Genomic DNA, 25,831 nt, shown 5'->3' with positions numbered 1-25,831 from the left:
AATCCACGTATCTTTAGGTATCCCACAGTGCTTTACGTTTGTCTACTTACCTGTACCTTTTCTTCCCCCTTGCACCTCTCCCCACCCTAACTGGTGGCTTTCCTTGCGCATTTGCATAGAATGGCAGGCTGGGCCAGCCACAAAGGGAAAGGGAGGAGGAGAAGAAGAAGCCAAGAGGAGGAAAAAAGCCTCCTTGTCCTCAGTGCTTAGAGGCTTGAGGTGAGAAATCAGAGCGCTGGTTGTCATTTCATTATAAGGAACTAGCGACTGTGTGGGGGGAGGTGCTGTATAAAAATCTCTATACAGTATTCATCTTTCTTTCAAAGTAGTCCCAGGGACCTGGGTGCCCAACTCCCATTGAAAGTCTATGAGAGTTGGGTACCTGACTCCTTTAGGCGCCTTTAAAAATATGAGGCTCTAGTTCTGTGCTTGCTTGCCATTACTTTAGCTAGTGCTGTGTATTTCTGAAGCCAGTCCTTATCCCCCATGATGCACTCAGTCTTCAGTTGATCGGCTGTATTTTCTGTTCTCAAAGGTTCACAAGCTCAGGTCCCTTGGCTAATTCTGCAGTGCACTAAGGTCAGTATCTCCAGAGGCAATGCTGTGTCAAAAACAGTAACAAAAGGCAATGTATGTCTTCCAAAAATGCCTGCCTTCCACATTCAGAGTGTGCATTTCAGCAAATTACAAGGGCCATTTCTGTTCAGATAAATATGTTTCTTGCAACCAGCTGCACATCCATGTAACAGTAATGCTTCTGTTTCAGTAGGCAAGTCTATTATGTCTATAACTGTCTAGCCACAATCATTTAGAACACAAAAGCAATCACATAATCCCCTTATTCTCTGTGAGATAAGTAAGGTTCCAATAAATGGAGTACTTCTCTTGAGGATTAAATCCCCATTTGAGGGTTTTTATTTTAAATTATCATTCTCTTTAATAAGCCACTGGTAAGGAAGGATTTAGAATCAAAACCGATCCTTAGAAACTTAAAACTTACGTATGTATGTATGTATGTCTCTCTCTCTCTATATATATATATAATTATACAATCACTAGATTCAGAAGAACCTTTTGATTTGATTCCACAAACACGCACCTTTCCAAAGAGAAACAAAGTGCCATGGTTTCATGCTAGTGGTTTCAAGTTGCAAACTTTAAGCTTTCACTGACCTTTGTACAGATTACAAAATTTTTTTTGAACTTCCAGCTTGATGGTGATGACAGAAACAGACTCAAACAGCCCCCGCCCCCACAAATAAGGAAAATTATTAGCTATGTTGCTTTTCTGGTTTGACAGTAAAAGAGCAACAGCTTTTTCTGAAGCAACAAGACATTCACAACAATGTAAAACTGTGTCTTCCTAGACATCTCCAGTGCTGAGTTCTGAATCAGATTCACATCTTGACACTGTTTGTCACTGTCAGGACTTTATTTCTGACACTGAATGGCAAGACCCTGGACCTCCTCTGTCCTGGCAACATGCCTAGGAGAAGGAAAAAATGGCTTCATACAGTTTTTGACCTAAAAAGAAGAACTGTTTTCAGGATAAGCAGCAGCTTGTGGCTTAAAAATGAGAGACCGAAAAAAAAAAAAATTGCCAGGCAAGACAGTGAATCAAGTTTACAAGAAACGTATTGGTCATGAATGATTAAGTGAAAAGATATTCCTCCCCTCTACTAGTGCCTCATGATTAATGCAGCATTTAAGGTACACTTAGGAAAGGTCAATATGGATTAAAAAGATCTTACCAGTAGAGCTTTGCCTTAGACTCAGTCTTCCTCAGACTCTAACTATTTCTCAAAGTCCCTTACATATACTCGGCAGTAGGAAGCCCCTGTTTTCCCCCAATATGAAAAAGTGTGAAAAAATGTTATACTGAAAAATACATGGTGCAACTCCAAAGCCCTTTGTGCTACAGAACTCTTGGTACTGTATCTCGCATTAAAATCTAGAGGGCACAACTGAGGGGGAGCCAGACTATTCCCTGCATGCAATAGGAGCATACAGTTGACAAACAGAAGTGTTCTCATACTATGGCAGTGAAGGGCTATACAAGAAGATTTGATTATAGACAGACAGCCTCTGCAGCAATTCTGTTGCTCTACCTTGCACTAAAAACAAGAATACAGAAATGGCGGTGAACTTTTGCACGAGTCATTTTGTTTAGTTATTGATAATGAAATCTTAGCTTATAGATGAGTCAGATCATATACACGAATATACAGTAACTCCTGGGAGATATAAATTCATTTAGTAAAGAGAGTACTCATGTGGCCACATCTTTAGATTGTAAGCTCTATAGGGCAGGGACTGTCATTTATTTTATGTTTGACTAGCACCTGGCACAATGGGGCCCTGACCTGGTTTTCATTTAGCTTCTACTGAAATATAAATGCTACTAGGAAATAAATAAATAAATAATAGTAATAATAAATAATAATAATAATAATAATATCCTAACAGTTGTGTTTATAGCTCGGATCCTGCAAACACTGACTGCAATGGGACTCCTCGCATGAGCAGCATTAAATGCACACATTAATGTCTGTGGGTCTTATACTATAAGTTCTTCAAGACAGAAACCCATTTTGTTACATGCATTTCAGTCTTATCAAGTGTCTAATGAAGTCAATGGGAGATTTAGCATAACATCTAGCATATTTTGGGACATGACAAATAACAATAAAAATGCAACCATCTTAAATTATAGTTGCAACTTTTGAGAGCACTTTGGATAAGACTCAGTTTTAAAATAATGAAAGTTTTTAGAAAGGCATTTCAATTTTTAAAAATATTATTCTCTTAGTTTTGGGTCGGACAATGTCCTCGGGTAGAATTAATATGTGGCTATGGAAGGCAGGCAGGTATTCAGAGACAGTTTTAAACTTCAATGTCCATTAACAGAAAATCCTTTTTAACTGTCATTCTGCTCCTACTCCTTCCGATGCTGACTCTGCAACACATGCTTAAAACACTGCAACACACTATGCTGAGACATTATTGCTGGTCCTTGGTGTTCATCAGTAGATTCAGGTCTTGCATCCAAGTGACATTTTTTAAAGGGGAGACATTTCATTTTTATCGTTAAAAAAGGTTTAAATCTCTGAGTCACTGAGATGCCAGAAACATACACCCTCACAAGGCCATGTTCAGATTTACTTTTCATTGCAGAATCACACATCAAAGCTTCCCAGCTGTCAGCAATGCCAACTCCACCTGAGGTTTGAAAGTCAGGCTGTGTTCTTTCTAGCCTATGCATCACCAGCAGTAATAAAGTTTCCGCAATCCAAACATAGTTACAAATTCTGTTGATGATGTGAGAGTCAGACTATGATCTAGTCAGTTCTCCCTTAGATCTCGCTGCTCTGCACTGCTAATAGGAGGGGAAAAAATTGTAAAGACTTATTTGTGGCAGTAAAGTAAGTAGATATGACTCTGAGTTAGGGTGACCAGATAGAAAGTGTGAAAAATCGGGACAGGGTTGGGGGGGTAATAAGTGCCTGTATAACAAAAAGCCCCATATATCGGGACTGTCCCTATAAAATCAGGACATCTGGTCACGCTACTTTGAGTGCACACCGGGGCCAGATCAGTTGAGTAAGAAAGGGCCTTTTTTACATCTTCACTTTTCTAACTATCACCATACTTTAATATGAACCCGTGGAACTGTGGCCTTTGCGTTAATATTGCAACAGTACTGAGTAGCGTAATTGGGTTATCTTACACTATTTTCTTGCAAAAGCCTTTCTTGTTGGTACACAAATGGAGATTTATCCAATGCGGTTATTAAGTTAATTTTATTCTCCTTCCCCTTTTATTTCTCCCTGGTTTTCTATTATTTTATTTCTCCCTGCTAGCTCTGCTTCTAGTGAAAGAGCTAATAACTATAACTGCATCCCATGACAATTCCACGATGTGATGACAAAGATCCTTTGCCCAGGGCTGGAATCATATTATATTTCTAGTCATCAACTTCAATATTCCAGTCAACAGTGCACTGAACTGTTACAAACTGCAGAAATCCTCTAATGGGCCAAGTTCATCTCTGGGGTTCCCTTTGTGTGTCTAAAACAAAGGTTTAAACAGAGGTAAATATTCTTTGGTATGTGTTTCCTTCTCAAATATTTCTTTGTTACATGTGTTGATAGTTCAAGCTACAGGCTCTGATTTTTGTTTTTGCTGGTGGGTGCTCCTCTCTGCCCCTCCCCTGCCCCCCATGCGAGCAGAGGGCGGACCCTGAGCGGAAAGAGGCCGAGCGGGGGTGGGGCCTCTGGGTGAAGCACAAGCGGAGCGGGGGATGGGGCCATGGTCCGGGCACCATGGCCCACAAAAGATTAATCCGGCCCTGCCAGTGCTGAGCACCCCCTATTTTTTTTTCAGTGGGTGCTTGAGGCCCACAACACCCAGGGAGTCGGCACCTATGGTTCAAACTCTACTTTTAAACGACAGCCACACAGAAGAAAGCCACCAGCTATTAATCCCATGAGCCGGCTTTTCAAAAGAGTTCTACTTCCATTTTACGCACCAATATATATGGACAGATGTTCAGAAGAGCTCTGCATGTTGGGTGCACGTCGGCTGCTGAGCTCTTTTGAAAATGTAGCCACAAGAATCTCAGAGCTGTTGGGCACTGAGCCCTCAAAAACCTGATCCGAGGCTCTTCTGAAAATCCAGAAGAACGTAACCATTCAGGGCCAGATTTTCACACCAGCTCCACACCCACCAGCTCTCGGTTACGCTCCTGCATGAAGCTGGAGAGATTTTTCAAAGTGCCCAGCCAGCAGCTCTTGTTCTCAACAGGAGCTGCTGGATGCTGAATTCATGGCTATGCAGCCACTTTATTTGGGGGCCTTAATGGCACCTGAGCACTTCTGACAATGTGGCCCCCATTTGTGATAACCTGACATTTAAAATCATATGCTGTTTGATTCTGATGTACCCGAACACTCCTTTATGTCACTTTGGCAGTTTAAAGTGGGCTTTAAGTGGGGTTAATGTAACTGGTTCATACTTTAAGGGCCCTTTACGTTGCCACTGCAAAGGGGACCTAGTGTAACGGAGAGCTGGTCCCACTGTATATTTGGAATTCATGCTTTCAATTGTTATATACTCTATGGCACCTTTTCACCGCTCCGGAAGTGTAAAAAGGCCTTGGAGTGAGTTTAACTGTAATTTATTGCACTTACTTTACAGTCCTTTTACACTGCCAGTACAGCATAAAAGGGGCTTAGTATATATGAGAATGTGGTCATCTTGATTCATGACTCGAACTTGTGACAATGAGAACTGCTGGTCACATGGGCAAAGTTCTCAGATCAAGACCAAGTGATGCAAAGTAGGCACTTGGACAGTCTCTCTTTTCCTCTGATGAGTGAAAATGCTGTTTCACTGGTGAAAAGCAGAATTTTCCCTCTGTTAGCGTCACAGTCCACTTGGAGTAGTTTTGCTCACATGTGCTTCTTTCATACAGCTTTGATGTATGTCATTTATGAAGGCTAATAAATCTTTCTTTGATAATGAAAATTAAAAATTTGCATCATGAATTATAAGGTTACAGCACAGAAGAGTGAAAATTTATCATCTGAACATCTGCAGCATTATTTTCCCTATAGACAACCCTATGCCACTATTTCTTAACTTTTACATTAGCTGAAGCACCATAACTTTTCCAGAAATACATTATCCCTGGGCTACATTTTGGGTCTGATCCTGCTCCCACTAGATTTTTGCGATCCTCTACACTGGGAGCAGGACTGGGCCTTCTGTGTTCATATTTGTGAACATGAAGGATATAGAATGAGCACAATATGAGAAAGATTAACAAATGACTCATTGCTGAAGAGCCATAAATTCATATATGACATGGGAATAGGGTTTAAGTTCCTGATTTAAAGGTTTCACTTATGACTCTGACTAGCTCGCCATAAAGTAGCAGAAAAAGTCAAGTTAAGAATGGTGTTATTTATCTTTTTTCTTTAGTCAAACCTCCCAGGTAGGTAAAACACAGTATGTAACTACCAGACCATCAGGGGGCTCAAAGTTTTACCTGTACTGCAGTTTCATTTTAAAAGTTATTTGCAGTAAAAGGGTTCAGATGCTATCTTAGTTAGAGTCATGTAACACCACTGAATGCATGCCCATTTTTTTTTCTCCCCGAAGACTATGTGGTCAAAAGAAATGGGTAGGAGAGCTATGATTTTATCGCACATGCACATTTTCTCACTCTCCTTTAAACCCCCAAGCAGCTTATCATCTACAGCCCGATTTCCCAAAACTAAACCCATTGCCGCATGTGTATTTTGTTCCTTGTTTATATCTTGTTGGAAGTCTAGAAACAGACTCCGGTGAGGCAGAAATTAAGATTTTAAAAAGCCATTTCCTGTGAGCAAAATTCACATCCCTGGGTTGCAGTTAACAAATCTGTTTTATAATGCCAGACGAGTGCCAGCAGAATGATAGGATTTGGCCAAACAGAAATTCCCATCATTCCTTAAATCTCTTCCACAGAAATTGCTGGTGAACCAGTCTGGGGAGGAAGGAGGGAGAGGAAAGGATGAAATGCAACAATCTACATCAGTCTATTATCCATGGGCAATCAGGGTATATTTGAAAAATACGTTTATACTCAGCAATTACTATGTGTACCTTTCATCTTGATCACAAAACGTTATTAATGAATTTGTGCCATTTGGCTGTGAGAAATATTGTTTTAGCTCTGCAGAATCATCTCCCTGAGGATTTGTGGAAGCATTACCTCAAACATCAAACATGCATATTTGAATGAACAGTATTAGTCTGTGCTCTGCTAAGCTACAGTTCTAGGCTTTCAAAATGGCAAAGTTAATGAGTTCTCCCCTCTTCCAATCAAATAAAAATAACTAAAAAAAAAAAAATTCCTTTTTGCTGGCAGGGGTTTGAAATGAGCTGTATTTAAAAAAATCCAAACCCACCTATTCTGTATTTAAAAAAAAAAAGTCATTTTGAATGTATGATGAGTCCCCTCCCTAGAGTCAGTGAAGTCAGTGGAGCTAGGCTGATTTAGACCAGGTGAGGATCTGCTCATATCCCTGCAATACACTTAGTAGCCCATTCAAATCTTCCAAAGGCCACGGGCAAAATTCTGCTCTCTGTGTACCCGTGCACAACACTGGAGTAATTCCTCTGACTTCAGTGGAGTTACTCTGGATTTGCAGAATGGCGTAACAGAGAGCAGAATCTGGCTCCCTTTGAAATGAGTAAATGTTTGAAAAAACTGAGCAGTGGTCAGAAATGTACATGTTAGGTACAAAGAGACAGGTACAGGCGGCTGTTCTCTCTATGAACTTTTAAACTGATACCACATGTGCCACAAAGAGCAGAATGTCAGGCTGCTCCTCTGTTCCTACTGACATACACTTACACAGATCCACAGCATTACTGCTCCCTGCTTTGACTTCTCACAGTAACTTCCTCCATTCACTCCGAGCTAGGATGTGGTCCCAGGGGAAAGCTCAGGCATCTCATTTTTGGCAACGGATCTCATTCCCATGGAAGTAAGCACAGCTTTTACACCACCATTTAACAACATGGCAACATTCTCATACATTAGACTCATTTCCTCACTGCCTTGACTTGAGGAGCAAATGCTGGAGAAAAACCAGCCTATGCAAAGTGAAGCAAATTCTTAAACCGTTCATCTCCTCTGAGATGATTTACAAAAAACCCAATTGTGTTTTATCCTGTACTGTTAGTTTAGGGTCGTTATAAATACACGACTTTGGATCATTTTACATTCAGAACTCCCTCGACAATACAAACAGGCTGACCAAGCAGTAAGGATTTCTGAAAAGCAACTTCAATTTGTAAGCTCATGTTTTAGACTGAATTTGCATCCATTTTGCCTCGACTGAAATACAAATGGGTGTAATAATGTGTTCAGAATTTTACAACAGCACAGTCATCTGATGGAACAAGGCGGGGCAAAAAAGGAAACTTTTGAAGCTGATCAAAGCTTTTTCTTTGTAGCTGAAAACTAAAATAGATCAAAGAAATAAGAGACAGACCTAAGCTGCAAAATTCAGAGATGGACTTTGAAAACTTGCTCCCACCAGCTCCAGGCTGTACTGTGGTCTGAAACCAGATTGGAACACACCAGAGAATTCTATCCAGGACACTTCAGTTGCCCAGCTGTAAACTTCTTCAGCACCTTTCCTCCAAAAGGGAGGTTTGAGACTAGATCCTCAGTGCACAGTGATGGTTTCTTCAGCCATTCTTTGACATATTTCTGCTGAGCTGGCTCTCTGCTCCTCTTAAAAGAAGCCTTGAAAATAGGTCCCACAGCGTGTTCACCTTCACAAGTCACAAAGGGCAAGGATCTTGTCCAAAGTTTGTGGGTCCATGTCCCACAGGTCATCATGGGACAAGGCAGTGTCAAACCCAAACAATAAAATGGCATTTCTGGATGAAATCTGATTTTGTCTTCTCCTATGCCAGTCCTATTTTGGCTGTTCTCTTTCTCTGATGCTGCTGCTGCTGACAAAGAAGTGCAGTGAAGCCTAGAGCGGATTTGACTGATCTTGTCAGCAGAAAAGATAGAAATATACTCAGAGAGTGTTCAAACGACAAGACCACTTCCATATCACCCATAACTCATTCCCACTGTGCTGAACTTATGGCTCCCAGCCACTCACACCACTACATTCTGTTCCATATAAGTTCTTATACCACCCTCATCCCTGTAGCATTAGAGCATGTAATAGACAAGCTTTGATACACCGGGAAACACCAATCGAGGTCTCCACAAGTATAGTTTAACGGTAATGAGTTAAGGCTCTTAGGGCGCTAGAAGTGTCTGTCACTGTTACAGTGTATTAACAATTTTTTGTGCTTTCTATACATATGGTATATACAATTAACAAACATATAATTTATTACCCTTTCTCACTGTAGCTGAATGTTTTAAACAGAGGACCTATTCATCACTCTCTAACTAGTCCAAACAAACAGGTCTCCAGTGTTGATTGATGAATATATCGGGTTTCTTTGCTGCCGCTGCTGCTGAATTAATTATTCTGAGTTTACTTTCCACATGGTTTTCTTTTTTTAAACAGCATTTGGAAAACGTAGGGACTGACTCACTACCACTAAAGCCCCTTTACACCGAAGTGCACCTTAATGTGTAATTCTATTTCCACCCTCATTAAAGGCCTTTTCTACTGCCAGAACGGTGGGAAAGGGTCTTAGGTTTAATGAGGATCAGGCTCAGAGTCTTTTGCTTACGGTTCTTCGACAGCAGGGAATAATAAAACAAAAACCGGAGAAGTTAATACCTCCACAGCTATTTTTGCAGGACACTGGCAGCAACCCCTATATTTAGGCTGCCTAACACTTTATGTTATAAAAGATTCTTGCAGCCATTTTCGAGAAGTTCTACCACTTCTACTGTTTGCAGCAAACCTTTGAAATTCAGCAGGGACGGAGCCCTGAAGCCAGAGACAGGCCTTTCACTTCCCCATGAAATTTCATTCAAATTTGGATGGTTGAAAATCATCACTTGCTTTCCGCTGCTTGTGTTCCTCAGGAAAATTCTGGCACCGTGGCAAAATAATAACGGAACGTTAACATTCTGAACAGGTGGGCCAAAGTTGCAACAGCAGCACATGCTGCACTGGGAACACCTGGAAAGTGCCAGAGCAGCTGTAGCAATGCGGGAGGAAAAGAAGGGAGCCTTCTCCCCAAATCCGGCACATGACCTTTCCTCTGAGAGCACCACATGGGCAAGAGATCCCCCAGCTCCAGGTGGGGGGGGAGGGGGAGAGAGTCAAGCTGGGCTTCCCACAACCACCTCTCCAGATCCAACACATGGTCTCTGCTGCCCTTTCCTCCTTGATGGGTACCACATGGGCTGGAGACCCAATACTTCAGTGGGAGAGACAGAGCCAGGCTGAACTCCCACTGACTACCCCCCAGATCCCACACATTGCCTCAGTAGCCCATCCTCTGCCAGAGTAACAGCCTACTCCTGCTACTAGCAAACATAGTTAGCTTTGGAGCTCAAGTGGGAGATCTCTGCACTACAGTGGTAAAAGTTCAGGATTTGAAACTTGCTGCTGATACATGATGGGGTGGTTGATATAGCTGTACATAAAAAAATGTGGGCTTTCCTGTTTTTAAAATAAACCTAGAAAATTACATACAAAGAACTATGTGAAAAGAATGTTATTTAGGTTCAAAGTCACTGACTTGAAAGGGTGCTTGCTTGGCACCTTGGAAAATCAATTCATCTACTTAGATGCCTTATTGTGGCTTTAAGTACCTAACTTTTGGCCACCCAAGTTTGAAAATGTTGACTTTAACCTCTGTCTCAAATGGCTTGCTGGGACACTAGAAAAAGCTGTTAGAAACACAGACACCTGTACAAGAGCCCACGCACACCCAGAATAATCACTCTGAGAAATGCTGCTCTTTTTCCGAGAGGCCCAGGGATCTTGAAAACTTCATTGTAGTGAGGCTGCCACAGGAAATCAACCACTTGTTCTGCTTTACACACTCTCTTTCTTTTCCTGAGAATAACGTGCTACTTTATTGTTCAGATCCATTGCATCAAATGCAAATTTCAAGCCAGAGTTCTCTAATTAGTAGCCATAGAACTGCTTTTTGTTTGGTTTGGATTTGCATAGTGGCCTCCTCTACTTGAAAAACAACAATGAAGATGAATAAAACAGTCCATTAGCATTGCATCCCTTTAATCACAGCAGTCCAAACATTTTTACACTCCCGGGTATCAAATTTAGAAGTCCTTATAGAAAATATCCTAGGGCCTTTCATTTCTTTTTTTTCCACAAATGATTTTCATTAACTATCCATGTGCAAATGCAATGACTGGAGTATCAGTCTAATGGTTTCTGACTCACTTTGGATTCCTCTGGGGAAAAAGAAAGAAAAAACCCTCCTGAACAGATTATAACAATAGATAAAACTAATGATAAGTAGCACAGCCAGGGTCCTTTGTGTCAGCTGTGCTAACGCATAGTACACACACACATCCCCAGTCGTCCCCTTCTAAGGGCCTGTATTCTGCTCAGTACATGCCCACAAACTTCCCATTAGCCTCCATTATCAAGAGGCACACATGAACACACAGCAAGAGGACAAATTAATGTCTCAGCTCATGAGAGCTTGTGTACTGTGGGGAGGGGGGGGAGGGGCAGGAACTGGGAAATCTGGAGAAATAAAACAGGCCTGGAAATGTTAAAGTCACAGAATCACCCAGGAACACGCCTAGTTTTCTTGAGCTGAGACTCTTCCCCAGAGCTGGGTAAGCAATTCGGACATGGGTGTCCAAATCCCATGATGTGGCTTTAAAAATCACAGCCTGGACATTTTAAGATTCATTTTTACACCTCTACAAATCCAGGGCCAAATTCCTTAAGTGAATATTTCCAAGCTATTAGTCCATAAGTGAATACATCTCAGCAAGGACTAAATGCACTATACATTACTTTGTTTTACAAAATAATTCGCTGCATGCATGTGGCTATTAAAAACAGCTAGGAAGAGCCCAGTCCAAAGCCTGCTGAAAGAACGGAAAGACTCCCATTGATTCCAATGTACTCTGGATCAGGCCCTACTGCTTGTGAAACGTACCGATCTGAACAGCATTTTTAGGATGAAGCCAGAACCCAGCTGTCTTTAGCTCAAGAGTAAATTTCCATGTTTGCTAAGGAGGATTTAGTTTGTGGACTGCAAATAATCCACAAAAGTTATTTACCTACTTTAAAAATAAAATTCAGCCCTGAAAACTCAGAAGGCTACTGAGGGGATATGGAAGGGTCTCCTACATCTGAGCCCAAAGGAGAGGACTTCTTTCTCAAGGTGCCGGACCACATGGTGGGCCAACACCACTTAAGAAGTGTTCAGCTACACAGAAGTGGAGGGATCAGACCTTGAAGGGCTGAGGGTAGTGGGAAAGACTTTGAGGCGAGAGGAATGGGCAATGAGTGAAAAATGGGATGGAGGAATTCAAAGAGATAATCGAGGGAGGTGAGAGCAAGGAAGAGAGGGCAGAGTGTGGCAGGGAAATCATTCGGCTGCAAGGCTGAGGGTGGCTAACTCTTTGAAAATCCCAGCCGAAGTCAAGAAGGGATAATAAATGTAGTTATGAAATTAAAAAGAATAGATTACTGAAACAGGTGAGCTTGCTAAATGATACAAACCACTCATTAAACAGACAATCAGCAGGGCAGGGCAGGGCAGGTTAATTAACTGTCCAGAGCATCAGCTATGCTAGGAAATGAGACAGGCAGATGGTTTTGGATTGGCTCAGTTTGTGTTTTGGTTTGGTCAGTGTGGCACATAAATGGTTAATGCACACCTAAAACACTACATTAAAGGAACATCATTGGGTCTGTTGCTGTAATAATATAAGTTATTCATTAGTCTGGATCAGCTCCCTGCCATAGAAATATCCCACAGGTAGCACTGGTCAAAATAGGGATACGTGTTTTGCAAAAGTTTCCAGGGAAAAAATAGTTCATTTTTTGCTGGGAATTTTTGAAATTCCAATTATTTTGACCAGCTCCGCCCACAGGAAGGGAGGGGATGAAAAATTCCAGAAGGATGAAGGCACTTACAATTATTCCTGGAGGAAAGATTGGTTTATGTCTCCCCATAAAATGCCTTACCCCCCCCCACTCCCCAGCCCACAGCATTCTCAAAAGCCAAAGGGAACCAATCCAAACCTATCTGTTCATCTTTTCCCTGGACTAGCTGTGCTTGACACTTTATATACACATAGGAAGAGACAGCTCTTGCCTTGAAGAATTTACAATCTACTAAGCAAGCCAGACAAAGGGTGGGAGAAAGGAAGTATTATTACCCCCCTTTACAGATGGGGAATGGAGGCAGTAATGGCCTCATTCAAAGCCTACTGAAGTCAATGGGAAACTTTCCATCCTAGGAAAAAGACAGCAAAGCCATCCCAGAACTTATGGATCCCACAGGAGGCCAGGATCCTCCATGTGAAGGCCCAGTTCTGAGAAGGGGAAGATCTATATAGCGGGGACGGTCTTGGCAAGTAATCCTGGCTAGACCATCCGGCCTGCTATTACAATTCTGTTCTCCCAGAGGAACGAAACTCTCACCAGCATGAAAAGATGAGAGAGATGTGCTGGTCCCACGTCCACCATATTTGTATTTTTCCATAAAGGGTTAAGTCTATCAGGTTCTGCACTTTCCTTTGTGGTGCCCTGGCGTATTGCACCGTGCCAGATGTGTGCAACACTAAAGAAATAAAAGCGAACGCCCAGCAGATACCCTGGAAGCAGTTAAATTAGCACCCTGCAGGGACAAATTTGCAGCTTCGGGAGCAAGGTTAAAGTTAACGTGTTTTCATTCCTGGAGCATATTTGCAAGTGTATGACAGTAAAGATATAATTCTGAGGGCAAACTGGGAGGGAACAGATGTGTTTGGACTAAGTATGAGGAGCCAGAACCAACTCACACCATCTGCTATGAATTTGAATCTTTACAGTTCTAAACAGTTCTGTTAATTACTATATCTTTGCATGGTTCCAGCACAGACAAGGAAGACTGCATGAAAGAGGCTGTTTTTTATTATTGCCATTCTAGCCGAAACCAGAAAACACTGAAATTGTCCCAAGAAAGCCTGTTTTTCGCTAGGTTTACAGTTTAGAGAAGTTCAGATGAGTTTAAATAAGCACTGGATAAACTTGGTTGCTCTTCTAACCTCAACGGAAGCATTAACCCTTTAGTCATTCACCCTACACATATACACAAGCTGGGCCACAATTGAGCTCTAAGAATGGCCATAAAGGGTCAGATCAATGGTCCATCTAGCCCAGTATCCTGTCTTCCAACAGTGACCAGTGCCAGGTGCTTAAGAGGGAATGAATAGAACTGGGCATTAGTGTGAAGAAAGAAGGGGGTGCAAGATTCCACATTACTCCCTTGTGCTGGCTCCTCATACTGCAGGTGGGGGAGGGGGTGGCAGTACAAGAGGGGGTGGAGGCTCTGTATTTTTCTCCACCCCGTGCAGGCAGATGGGAGAGGGTGGGAACTGGGTAGAGCCACAGCTCCATCCCTCATTGGGCACCATAGCTGTACCAGCACATGGGATGGTGTATACTGCACCAGGAAGGGTGGGGAAGGGCGGCAATGCCATGAGGCAGATTGTAACTTGCAGAGGAACGATCTGAATCCTGTTCTGCTCAATAGGAAGCACAGCAACACACTGCTGCTTTCTTGGGGCTCAGGGCAAAGGCACAACTGAGGTCTTAACTGGGACCTCCTATTACATATTCTCATCCAATCGATCTGACAATGTGTATGTCCTACAGGCTGTAGCCCAGAGGCAGTGTAACCCAATAGATAAGGGACCTGGAGTCACCTTGGCTCTAATTCCTGGTTCTTCCACTGACTCACTAACTGACCTCGATAAATCAGTTAGCCGCTCGCCACCTCACTCTGCCTGCCTGTACAATGGAGATAATGATCCTTACTCACCCAACTATGGAAGGGCTAAATATTGCTAGTATAATGCTTTACAAAGTTAGGCTGGGATTTTCTATGGAAAATAAAGGAGCGAGGCACCCAAATCCGAGTGATTTTCAGTTGGGGCCTAGCTCCAAACTCTACCCTCATAAACAAACAAAAAACAAGCAACACACTGCGTGAGCTTTAAGTAATCCCAGACCACTGCTGGAATAAACATTACACATAAGCCTCCTCAAATATGAAGTCCTCAGGGAGCTAACTGTCTAAGGATATGGCTACACTGTCATTAAAAAGCCACGACTGGCCAGTGCCAGTTGATTCGGGCTCATGTCGCTCGGGCTAAGGGGCTGTTTAATTACAGTGTAGACTCATAGACTTTAAGGTCAGAAGGAACCATTGTGATCATCTAGTCTGACCTCCTGCACACTGCAGGCCACAGAACCTCACCAACCCACTCCTGTAATAGACCCATTACCTCTGTGGGAGGGTCCTAGAGCTCAGCTGCCAACCAATCGATTCTGACTGCCAGTATACATTCAAATTATTATTCAGATCAGATCATTTAACCCTTGTATGAAGAAATGCAAACAAAATGGAGCTAGCAGTAGGCTGAGAGGATTTTTGGTAGTCAGCATGTAAAGAAGGGTGCACTATTCTCCTCCTCAAGTAGGGTTCAGTTTCTTTGACTGCAGATCCAGAAGCTACAGAGCCCTTTCCACTTTTAATCTAAATCCAGGTTAATCCCTAGTCTGCAGCCTAAATTCCATCTATGCTGCGCGGCCCCCCCAGCTGCCTATTAAACCCCATGCAGGGGCTCAGGGCTGCAGCGGGGAGAGATGCCTCTCCCGCAACACGGACCTGCCCCATGGCAGGGGGAGAGATGCCCCTCCCCCCAGCCCCAACCCAGCCTTGGCACGAACCTGCTGCGGTTGGGGGAGAGGCGCCTCTCCCCCCACCCCAGGCCAGGTGCTGCGGCGGGGAGAGAGAGCTGGGGGGAATCCTCTCTCCCCCCACCGTAGCCCCCAGGAAGCCTGCACCCCAAATCCCTCATTCCCAGCCCCACTCCAGAGCCCGAGTTCTAACAGTCTGCATGTTACAATAAGTGCTCTTCACTAAAGAAGTGGAGTGTCTATGGATAAGAAGAGTAAAAGCCAGATTCTGCCATTTATACCAGCGTAAATGTAGACCATTTCCACCAAAACCAAAATGTGTTCCTGTGGATTTACACTGGGGTAACTGAGAGCAGAATCTGTCCCAGAGTCTCTATAGAACCATAGGCTTAGTTGAGCCACTCAAACCCTATTCATATCATTGTAAAACATATACAAATATACATAGATATGCAGAAGTTATATAAACAAGCTCCTGATTCATGCAAATGAAATATCAAGAAGTGCAATTTTGTGACCATCTTCCTCACGGCTTAGCATAAGGGTTCAAGGAGAATTTGGCTGAGATCAAGGCTCACAGATCGGGCCAGGAGAGGTGCGGCTTTCAGCCTCGAGCACTTCTGAACTGTTCAGAGTTCTCTTAGGAGATGGTACAAAGCTCTGTCAGCGTGGCAGAAGCGCACATCAGCCCAGCTGGTCAAGGACCTGGTACATGGAAGAGATCTAGGGCATGACCAGACTTGGGCAAGTGAGGGCTAACTCCCCCCAAAACAGTGACTAATCACGTCAAATGTCCAGGGTTTTGAAAAGAAGAAATATACTGCTAGCCTGCCATGCAGGTAGAGTAATGTCCTCCTCACACCTCCCAGAGGATGAGCCCATCCCTAGAAGGAGTGGCATCCGAAGAAGTGAGGTTTTTACCCAAGAAAGCTTATGCCCAAATAAATCTGTTAGTCTTTAAGGTGCCACCAGACTCCTTGTTGTTTTTGTAGATACAGACTAACACAGCTACCCCCTGATACTTGACATCCCTAGAAGGGATTATGAAAAAGATGATTTATTATGTAAGTTCTGACAATGCACTTAGCTCTGTATAAAATGACACTGTCCCTGGGTGTAATTTCAGAAGATGCACAGGGAGATTCAGAGTTTTAAAAATAAGGACAACTGGTTGCCCATATGAAGGAGTGGGTGAAGCTCTCATGACTCCCACTTAAATTGACCCCAAGATCTGGGAGTCACTTACTAAATACAGCTATCAGGACATAATGGCACATGCCTAGAGCTGTATGAATTGCTGTGGCTTTGTTCCACTGAGGGTTTGGTGAATTTATTCCGGTTTCTGTTCACCTGAGTTCTTTCCCCTCCCATAGTGAATACAAATGAAAAAAAAAGAGACTCTAAGCTGAAACCTCTGAGTTTCACGTGCTTTTGGATCAAAACCATAAGAGGAAGGATGGTCCAGGGGGTGGGCTAGGACTTGAGACCTGGGTTTAGTTCCTGGCACTACCACAGATTTTCTGTGTGACCTTGGGCAAGTCACTTAGCCTCTCTGTGCTTCAGTTCCCCATCTGTAATATAGGAATAATAGTACTACCCAACTGCACAGAGATGTTAAAGATTGTGAGGCACTTAGATGTTAGACTGATGGGGGCCATATAAGTACATAAGAACCAGAGGTGGTCAAACAATATTTGTTTGGTGAATCTGGGCATGTATTCTGTTCAATTTTGTTTTAATTATTTGATTAATCATATTCAATAAGCCACACAGCTGATCAAAAGCTTTAAAAATATGTGCTGAATTTATTCAGCTCTAGTCAAAATGACTGAGTTTTGCAGGGTTTCCGCCCCAAACCCTAAGTCTCACCCCAAGACCATCCTTCAGTAACTGGTCCATCTTCTCTCAAAACTAAGTGAAAACTTGACTTCAAATTTCTCCCCAAACCCAGTCATCCAGGCTTTCCCCAAACCCAGTCCAGGTTCACTAAAAGAGTCACAAACTTCATTGAGCATGGGCTGAACTTGGGCTTATAATGAAACCTGAAAACAAGAGAGTTTGGAATTTTATTACAAGAGAGTTTTGCTCTGACTGGACACTTACCAGTAGAGCGTGGGAAAGGCGAGTCCCCACAACACAGACAGAGAATAAAACACACGAGCATCAAACCCCCAGTTCAATGCAGCCTCTTTCAGGAAACCAAGACTATTTCATTGCCACAGCTTGTCCCTAGAGGCTAAAAAGCATCTAATTAGCAAATCCCACTGAAAACCTCCAGTGTAACACAAAGTGACTGAGACAGGCAGAGAAATTATAAGCCTGGCATTCCATTTAGCAAGCTTTAAAGCCATAAAGTCACGTCCAAATGCTTTTTGGGGACTTCAAACCAGGAAAAACCCAGAGAACCATCTAAAGCATGTGAATTGATAGCTGACAGCCGCGTAGTGCCATTTGATGGTGGAGTTACAGCTGCTCTCCATGAACTGTACTTATGCTTCCATGCTACAAATCCATCTCTCAGCCACAGTAATGAAGGGCCAGATTCCACACTGCTTTACAGTTTGTACAGTATCTAGTATAATAAAGCATTGATTTCTCATTGAGGAATTAGGCAGCTGAAATAATAAAGTCAATGATTAACCATTAGTAATTAATAATATACTATTCTTATTTAGGAGTGGAAAGCCTCACAGGCAGGAGGTGAAGCTCATGGAAGGAAGGGAGTGGAGTCTACAAGACATGATCCTCTCCCTTTACAAGAGCTGTAGAATTAGGATCCTCATTAGCTTTACTGGAGTTACACCAAAAATGAATTTAGTCCCATATTTCCCCCAAAGTCCTTGCAGCCTGTGTACTTCCATGCCATGCCACCCCATATAGCTCAAGGCCCTTTCCCCTACTCAGATGAGGATGCCTTGGCAGTTTCATGTGGTGAAACAGTTTTTAGATTACTTCTTCCCTTCCCGCAGGAGTTTTCCACAGGCTTTAGTTAAGAAAATTACACTGTGGTTGATTGGAGGAGGCACGTACATCTTTAAACATAATTTGCCAATGATATTTTCATGGTTTTTTTTATTGTGTATTCTCATGTTCTGAATATTCAGTTCCCTTTCACGCATGCGTTCTAATGGGGAAACTGCTCTCCAGACTTGCTGGTTACTGTGTCTTTGATGGACAGCTGGATCTTACAGGCAAGTCAGAGTCAAGATAAGGTCAGCGTTTCTTGCGCCCTTTACTTCCCAATGTTTTTATGTGAGAGGGAAGGGTAATCATTTAAGAAGTTTGATTTTTAAAATATTTTAATAAAAAACAAAAAACCCTCTCTTCTTATGAAAACATGTCAATGACTTCATAACTAAAGTTGTAATTTACTTTTCATTTCATTAAAAGTCCAATTTGGAGATAGCTGAAGCCTCTCACACAACCTTTAAAAAACAGCTTTCTGTCTCAGTTTCTGCATAGGCTGTCTCTGGCTGGATGATCATTTTCTGTGGAACATTTGATGATAATCAGAAAAAGCTTTTGTTTTTTAGGAGAGCTTGGAAAACCAGATTTTTTTCTTTGTAGAAACATCTTATGTGATTTTTTTTTGAATGCCACATCTCAAACCCGACTTTGAGCAGACACTCCACACTGCGCTTTATATACATTGTCTGTCTTTCCTGAGGTTTATTACCTTTGAGTGATTTTATGAAAGGTTGTGGGACTGGTTTGGTGGGAACACCTGACAATTCAGAAAAAAAGGAGTCCTTGTGGCACCTTAGAGACTCCTCGTTTTTTTTTGCTGATACAGACTAACACAGCTACCGCTCTGAAGCCTGACAATTCAGAGAGACTTTAACAGGGTTTATAAGCTTCTTGAGAGCTCTTGAAGCATTTATCAGGTCCAAAGCAAAAGCTTTCAGAATCGGCAAACTCCACCACCTAAATCCCTAGCGTTCAAGAAGCTGAAAAGCTTAACATCTCCTGTTGCACATCCTGCAGACTTTGTATGTCTGGAGCTCAAATAGCCAGTTGAAGGTGCTTACAAATTCTGCTGGCTCAGCATAAGGAGTCTGTTGGCTTTGGCAGCTAAAAAGTGATGTACAAAGAAGTTTAGCAGGTGAACAGCAGGACAATTACAAAAACTGCAGGCCAACTGCAGATCAACAATCTCTCTCTGTAAACATAGCTCCTGCTTCTAAAGAATTTCACCACTGTATAGTGATTGCTACAGAGCTTTGGAGTGATCGCTGTGGGGCTAAAGGAGGATGAGTTATCACTTCAGAGTGTAGATGTTCCAGAGTTCTTGCTACAAAACTCTCACAACCTAGGCTTACTTTTCCAAAGCTTTACGCAACAGCACTGCTATGGGCCAGACTGCCCCATTGTGCTCACAAAGCTGTGGGAGATGGTCATGAAATCTCCCTTGCAGAAGCTCCTGCTAAACATTCCTTATAGTGAGAAGTGATTGTGGCCCTGAAAAAGTTCACATGGGGAAAACCTCCCAAGCCAGCTGATCCTGTGAATGCACAGAGAAGAGATCCCAGATCTGGACAAGGAGGAGACATTTTGCACACAGAGCTCATGCCTCCATATTGCTTGGCTGGCTCCCCGCCCCCTGGCAGTATTGCTCCAGTAGGGGCAGTGCTTCCATTGGCCATGACCCTGAAGCTTGTTCAGCAGCAGCTGGGCAAGGGACACAGTAGGAAGCTAACACTGCTTCAAGCAAGTTACCGTAGTGTTTTAATTTGCATCCAGAATGTTGTCTTGCATATTTTGCAAAAATATTCATGTTTATAAAAGTCCTGCCTGTCTCGCCTACGCTGACAGATTGCTGGAGGAGCACCATCATGGCTGCATAACGAGCCTGTTCAAATCCATCTGACTGCCAGTCTGTTAAGAGAGTGGGGAAACACTCCTGTAAAGACCATTAAAGTACAATGGCTAACTAACAGAGAGATACTGCCAAGGAGCAATAGATCCCCTGCAGCACAGAATCATGAAAAGGTTGGGCTGGAAGAGACCTCAAGAGGTCATCTAGTCCAGCCCCCGGCACTGAGGCAGGATCAAGTAAAACTAGATCATCCCTGACAGGTGTTTGACTAACCCGTTCTTAAAACCTCCAATGGCAGGGGTTCCACAACCTCCTTTGGAAATCTATTCTAGTGCTTAACTATTCTTATAGTTAAAGCTTTTTTTTTCCAATATGTAACATATTTCTTGTTGCAGATTAACCCAATTACTTCCAGTCCTACCTTCAATGGACATGGAGAACAATTGATCATCCACTTCTATATAACAGCCCATAACAGTCTTCAAATATGTTATCAGCCTCTCTCCCCCCCACCCCAGGTTTTTTCCCTGGGGACTAATTCAGGTTTTCTAAACCTTCTAACATTTTTGTTGCTCTCCGCTGGACTCTCTCCAATTTGTCCACCTCTTTCCTACAGTGTCGTGCCAAAACATGGACACAGTACTCCAGGTGAGGCCTCCAGTGCTGAGTAGAGCAGGACAGTTATACCCATGTCTTACACAGGACAATCCTGTTAATATATCCCAGAATATTAGCTGTTTTTGCAACTGCATCACATTCTTGGCTCATATTAAAATTATGATCCATTTTAGCCCCCAGATATTTTTCAGCAGTACTACCATGTAGCCAGTTATTCCCCGTTTTGCAGTTGTGCATTTCTAATTTGATTTATGTATTTGATTTTTCCTTTCTAAGTGTACTACTTTGCATTTGTCTTTATTGAATTTAATCTTGTGGAATCAGAGCAATTCTCCAATTTGTCCAGGTTGTTTTGAATTCTAATCTTGTCCTCCAATATGCTTGCAATGCCTCCCAGTTTGGTGTCATCCACAAATTTTATAAGCATGCTCTCCACTTCATTATGCAAGTCATTAATGAAAATGTTGAAAAGTACTAGACCCTGGACAGACCCCTGTGGCACTCCACTTAAATAAGTCTTTCCAATTTGACAGCAAGCCATTGATAACTACTCTGAATATGGTATTGCAACCGGTTGTGCACCCCTTTGTCGGAATTTCACCTAGACCATATTTCCATAGTTTGCTTATGAGAATGTCATGTGGGACTGTCAAAAGACTTACTAAAATCAAGATATATTATGTCTTCTGCTTCCCCCCATCCACTATGCCAGTAACTCTGTCAAAGAAGGAAGCTAAGTTGGTTTGGCATAATTTGTTCTTGACAAATCAATCCATGGTAGCTATTGCTTATTATCTTATTACACTATTAACATAACATATTCGAAGCTGATTCCCACAGCTGCTCCCTCGCCAGCTTCTTCAAACCAAAAATAAAAAGAAATCCTTTCTGCCTGAAATTTCTCATTTGCTGTCTCCTACAAGGAGATGAGATTTTAGGGCAGTTTATGATTTATTGACCAAATTGTTTGGGAAGCTAAAAATGAGTTTTCAGTTGTACAAGTCTTCTAATTTATTTATTTAGATTTCTACTTTTTGTACCACAGATTCCATCTCAAAACAGGTTGGCCTATAAATTACAGTTTTGTTGGACCCATTTATACTGGTGCTTTCAATTACTATTTGGAAAGTTTGGTTTTTCCATTTTCAGTCATTAGTTATAGGATTTTTCCCCCAGCTCTGAGAAATTCACAGGTTACCTAGCAAACTTTATACATTTGGAATATTGCTAACCCCAAGAATTCAATCATAAATCAGGCCCCCAAAAATCATGACATTGGCTTAAAATCATGAGATTAAAAAACCTCCAATAACATTCTTTTAAAATTTGCTTTCTGATTTCTGAGCCTTTAGGTTACATTTGGGTCACATTTTCAAGCTTTACTGTACAACCATGAAAGACAGAAATGTACTTTTTAAAAACAAAAGCTGAGATTCTCCTCTAATCACATGACTCCAGGAGCTGGAGCTTTAGGAAAAGCAGCAGCTATCGCTAGATTCATGATAAAAAAATCGCAAGAGTTTGCAACACTGCATTTGTCTGTAGGTAATTGTATAGTGCTCCTCACTAAGCATCTAAGCTCCTCATGTGCCTCAGTGAATTTTATTCTCACACCACCCTGTGAGGCAAGTATTTGTATTCCCATTTCCCAGATGAAGAAGTGAAGAACAGAGACACTGATTCTCCGGTGTCTTCTAACTTGTACACCCATTTATGCAATGGTAGCCACTTTGCACAAGTATAAATGACTATACAAGGGGCACTGGAGAATTAAGCCTTGTGAGATTAAGGCCAAAATTATCAAAAAGAAGCCTGCAATTCTGAGCGTCTCAATTTTTAGTGCCCACCCTGAGTTATCTACTTCCTGCTATTTTCTTGTTCTTGCTCATTTCTATCACATATAGTTATTTTATAAACCTACTGAGCCTAGGTGAAAGATTTTTTTTAACTGATGCCCACCATTCAGTCTATACATACACACAGTTATGGGCCTTTACATGCTTAGAATTTATTTTTCCATTCTTCTATAAACACATTTTCCAATGGTGCTTAAAATGGTGCTTAAAATGGTGCTAGGCAAACCCAGAAATAATACTTGAGCGGTTTTAGCTTTTCCTTTACAAACAGATAAAACAATTCCCAGACAAAAGTTTTTGTCAAGTTAGAGTCAATAGATGTCTACGAATATTGTTATTTCCCAACCTCTGTCCTCCCAGAAAAAACAATGACATAGAGTTAACATTGCAAAGATATTGCCTTAGAAAAGGCACAAAAAAATGTTGTGGTTCAAAGTACCCTACATGTTATAAGTACGAAAACTGAACATTCCATCACCAGCTCTTGTGCAACGGATCTCCATTACATGGGAGTGGCCTTTGCATTTCATTACAAATTTCTTTAGCCCAATCTCACTGGGAACCACGACAGAGTGGAAGAGCCTGTCTATTGCACAGAAAAGGACTGTTTAACTACTGTTCAGGAGGAACACATCTTACCTGTCTGTGCTGTTGAGAGACGGGATACTGCAGTCCTGAGATTTGTTGGCTTTGCTGCATTTTCTGAAGGATCATCTTCTGCTGCAATGCTAAGGATACGTTTGGTGGCCTTTGAAGAGGCTGGTTTTGGAGAGGTTGAGTAGGTTGCTGCTGTTGCTGTTGCACTGCACCAGGGCTCTGCAGCTGCTGAGGATAGTGCAGAATAGAAGGCTTGCTTTGGGATCCCAAAACTGAAGGCATCTGCTGGTTAGTTTGCTCTGAGTTAAAATGACACAAAGGCTTTGTGTTGCCATGATGCTGCTCTAGTGGTGATTGAGTGTTGTTTATAAAGTTTCTATTGAGATCCTGAGGCTTTGGTTGCATTATGATGTCAATGGGGCTGCTCTGGGTTGTGGCGTTTGGTTTATAGATGTAGTTATTCATTGCTTTGGACTGATTCCCATTGACAGATACCCCAGGCATGGCTGAACTTTGGGGGCTGAACTGCTGCTGACGAAAGGAAGGGCTGGGAATTTTCTCTTGTACGAATTGTCCTGGGGAAGGGCCTGATGGGGACAAGGTGGGCCAGCTGGATGGCTGGTTTTGCTGCTGCTGAATCAAGGCATGCTGTTGTCGGTTGGCTGCTATTTGTTTTAGCTGCTGGGCGTGAGATACTTCTTGCCAGTTAGTCAATGGTCGATTTGAGACAGAAGAGACCTGCGACGACTGTGCTTGATTCTGAGGCACCGAAGGGATTGGTGAAGAGGTGGACATGGCAGCGCTGGACATAGTGAAGGCTGGTCCTGTAGAAGAAGGCCTCATTTGAGGGGAGCCCACAGGTGCCTGATTCAAGCCTGGCGAATATTCACTTTTTATCACTATTTTCTCCATCTGCAGAGAAGATCTAGCAGCGCCTCTCTGGTTTTGCTGCCCAAGATCAATGTTAAACGGCTCATCTTGTTTTATGGTGGCGTTTATCATATTTTCTAGTTCAAGATCACTCATTGGTGGCACCGATATGTTAGTCAGTTCATTAAACAACTCCTGAAGCTCTGGGTCCATCATCTGTTCCCCTGTATCTTCCCCATATCTGTTAGGGAAAATGTTTTCATGGGACATCTGATCATCCAGGTGTTTGCTGCAAGATATGGTTTCTCCTGGTTCTTTCTTGACCTCTTTCAAAGGCATATTAAATATATGCCCACTAGAGTGGGTATTGTTTGTTAGGTTGCTGGTCTTTCTTTGTGATCCTTGCCCCACAGACAAGGTTCCTGACATTGACTGGCTTTGGCAATTGTTAACATGTCCGCCTTGTCCCATAGAAAGGTTATCACCCACTCGTATCCTCTTAATATCAAGGAAAGAGTTATCTGAAATACCATTGGGTCTTTTGTTGTTAACAGGTGATAGATTTACCACCAACTTCCTCTTCAAGGAGCCCTGGAGCTGAAAGAAGTGGGGAGAAAATAAATAATTAATTGACATTCAAGACCCAGTCCAGAATCAACTCAAAAGCAGGTTGATACTAATTTGATGCTCATAACATGAGATCTTGAAAAATTAATTAAACAAATTTTCTATAATACAGTAGGATACTCTGGAAATTAGCAGAAAATTATGATACTAAAATTAATGGAATTGGAATAGATTTCATAAATGTTAAGACTAGCAGGGCTCCTTACGATAATCTAATCTGACCTCCTGTGTCACACTGGGCATAGAATTTCACCCAGTGATTCCAGCACCTACTCCATAAGATTATTCTGACCGGCTGGTGTAGAATCTATGGACTCTCTGAGAGATGTTTTCAAAGGTAAAATGAATAATTAGCCATCCAGCTCCCACTGATTTTTGGCATACCCAGATTTATACCAGCTGAGGAGCTGTCCACATATAGTCAAATATCTCTGAAATAACACTACTAGGAAATTTTACCTTGTTCACATACTGAATTTAAGGCAGTGGAGTTATGCCAATTTCAGCTAAAGATCTGGCCCATGAGATACCTTCTACTACTGTACTATTTTTTCCAACTATGTATGTTAATTTATTAGGGCAGAATTAGGCCCTAGACATTTATGTTGTGAAATGTCTGCTATAAAATTAAATACAGGCTATGCAACACGCCCCAGCTAACACTGATCTGAGACCCATAACTGTTTCATTTCCTTGCTTTTGAACATTTACGTATATAGATAGTTTTATACACTCACAACGTGTGGGCCTGATATTTAAAAATATGCACATACAGTTGCACGCCTAATGTATGCTCAACTACCACAACTGGGCATGCTTTATCATGTATTTGTGTGTGCAAATTCTCATCTTGCACATATACAAATCAGGTGAATAATTCTGCACACCTTTCCAGTATATCAAAGCTACTAGGCAACTGCATGTTTGAAATTCAGGACAATGTATGCATCCTACAGTACCTATAAGTAGAATTTCAGAAACACTTTATAACTGACTGTATGCATTCACATTAATGTTAATGCTCTTATTGTGTCTTTTTGCTCTTTACACAACCAATGTAC

The 25,831-nt window shown here is 42.1% G+C and overlaps 1 protein-coding gene across 2 annotated transcripts in view; it reads right to left on the bottom strand.

Annotated features, from left to right (window-relative positions):
* The window catches only part of MAML2 (mastermind like transcriptional coactivator 2), a 285,160-nt gene that overhangs the window by 61,468 nt on the left and 197,861 nt on the right, over nucleotides 1-25,831 (bottom strand). The window contains exon 2 of one of the 2 annotated variants that reach the window (XM_054015606.1): nucleotides 23,316-24,740. The exons of the other annotated variant lie outside the window; for it this stretch is intronic. Within the exon in view, the coding sequence (XP_053871581.1) occupies nucleotides 23,316-24,740 (1,425 nt within the window). The remainder of the gene's footprint in view (nucleotides 1-23,315; nucleotides 24,741-25,831) is intronic. 2 annotated transcript variants of the gene reach the window in all.

This window comes from Malaclemys terrapin, chromosome 1 (assembly GCF_027887155.1).
Source record: "Malaclemys terrapin pileata isolate rMalTer1 chromosome 1, rMalTer1.hap1, whole genome shotgun sequence".
Classification (NCBI taxonomy): domain Eukaryota; kingdom Metazoa; phylum Chordata; order Testudines; family Emydidae; genus Malaclemys; species Malaclemys terrapin.
The sequence above is the reverse complement of the archived record's forward strand: the minus strand, read 5'-3'. Positions and strand labels throughout refer to the sequence as shown.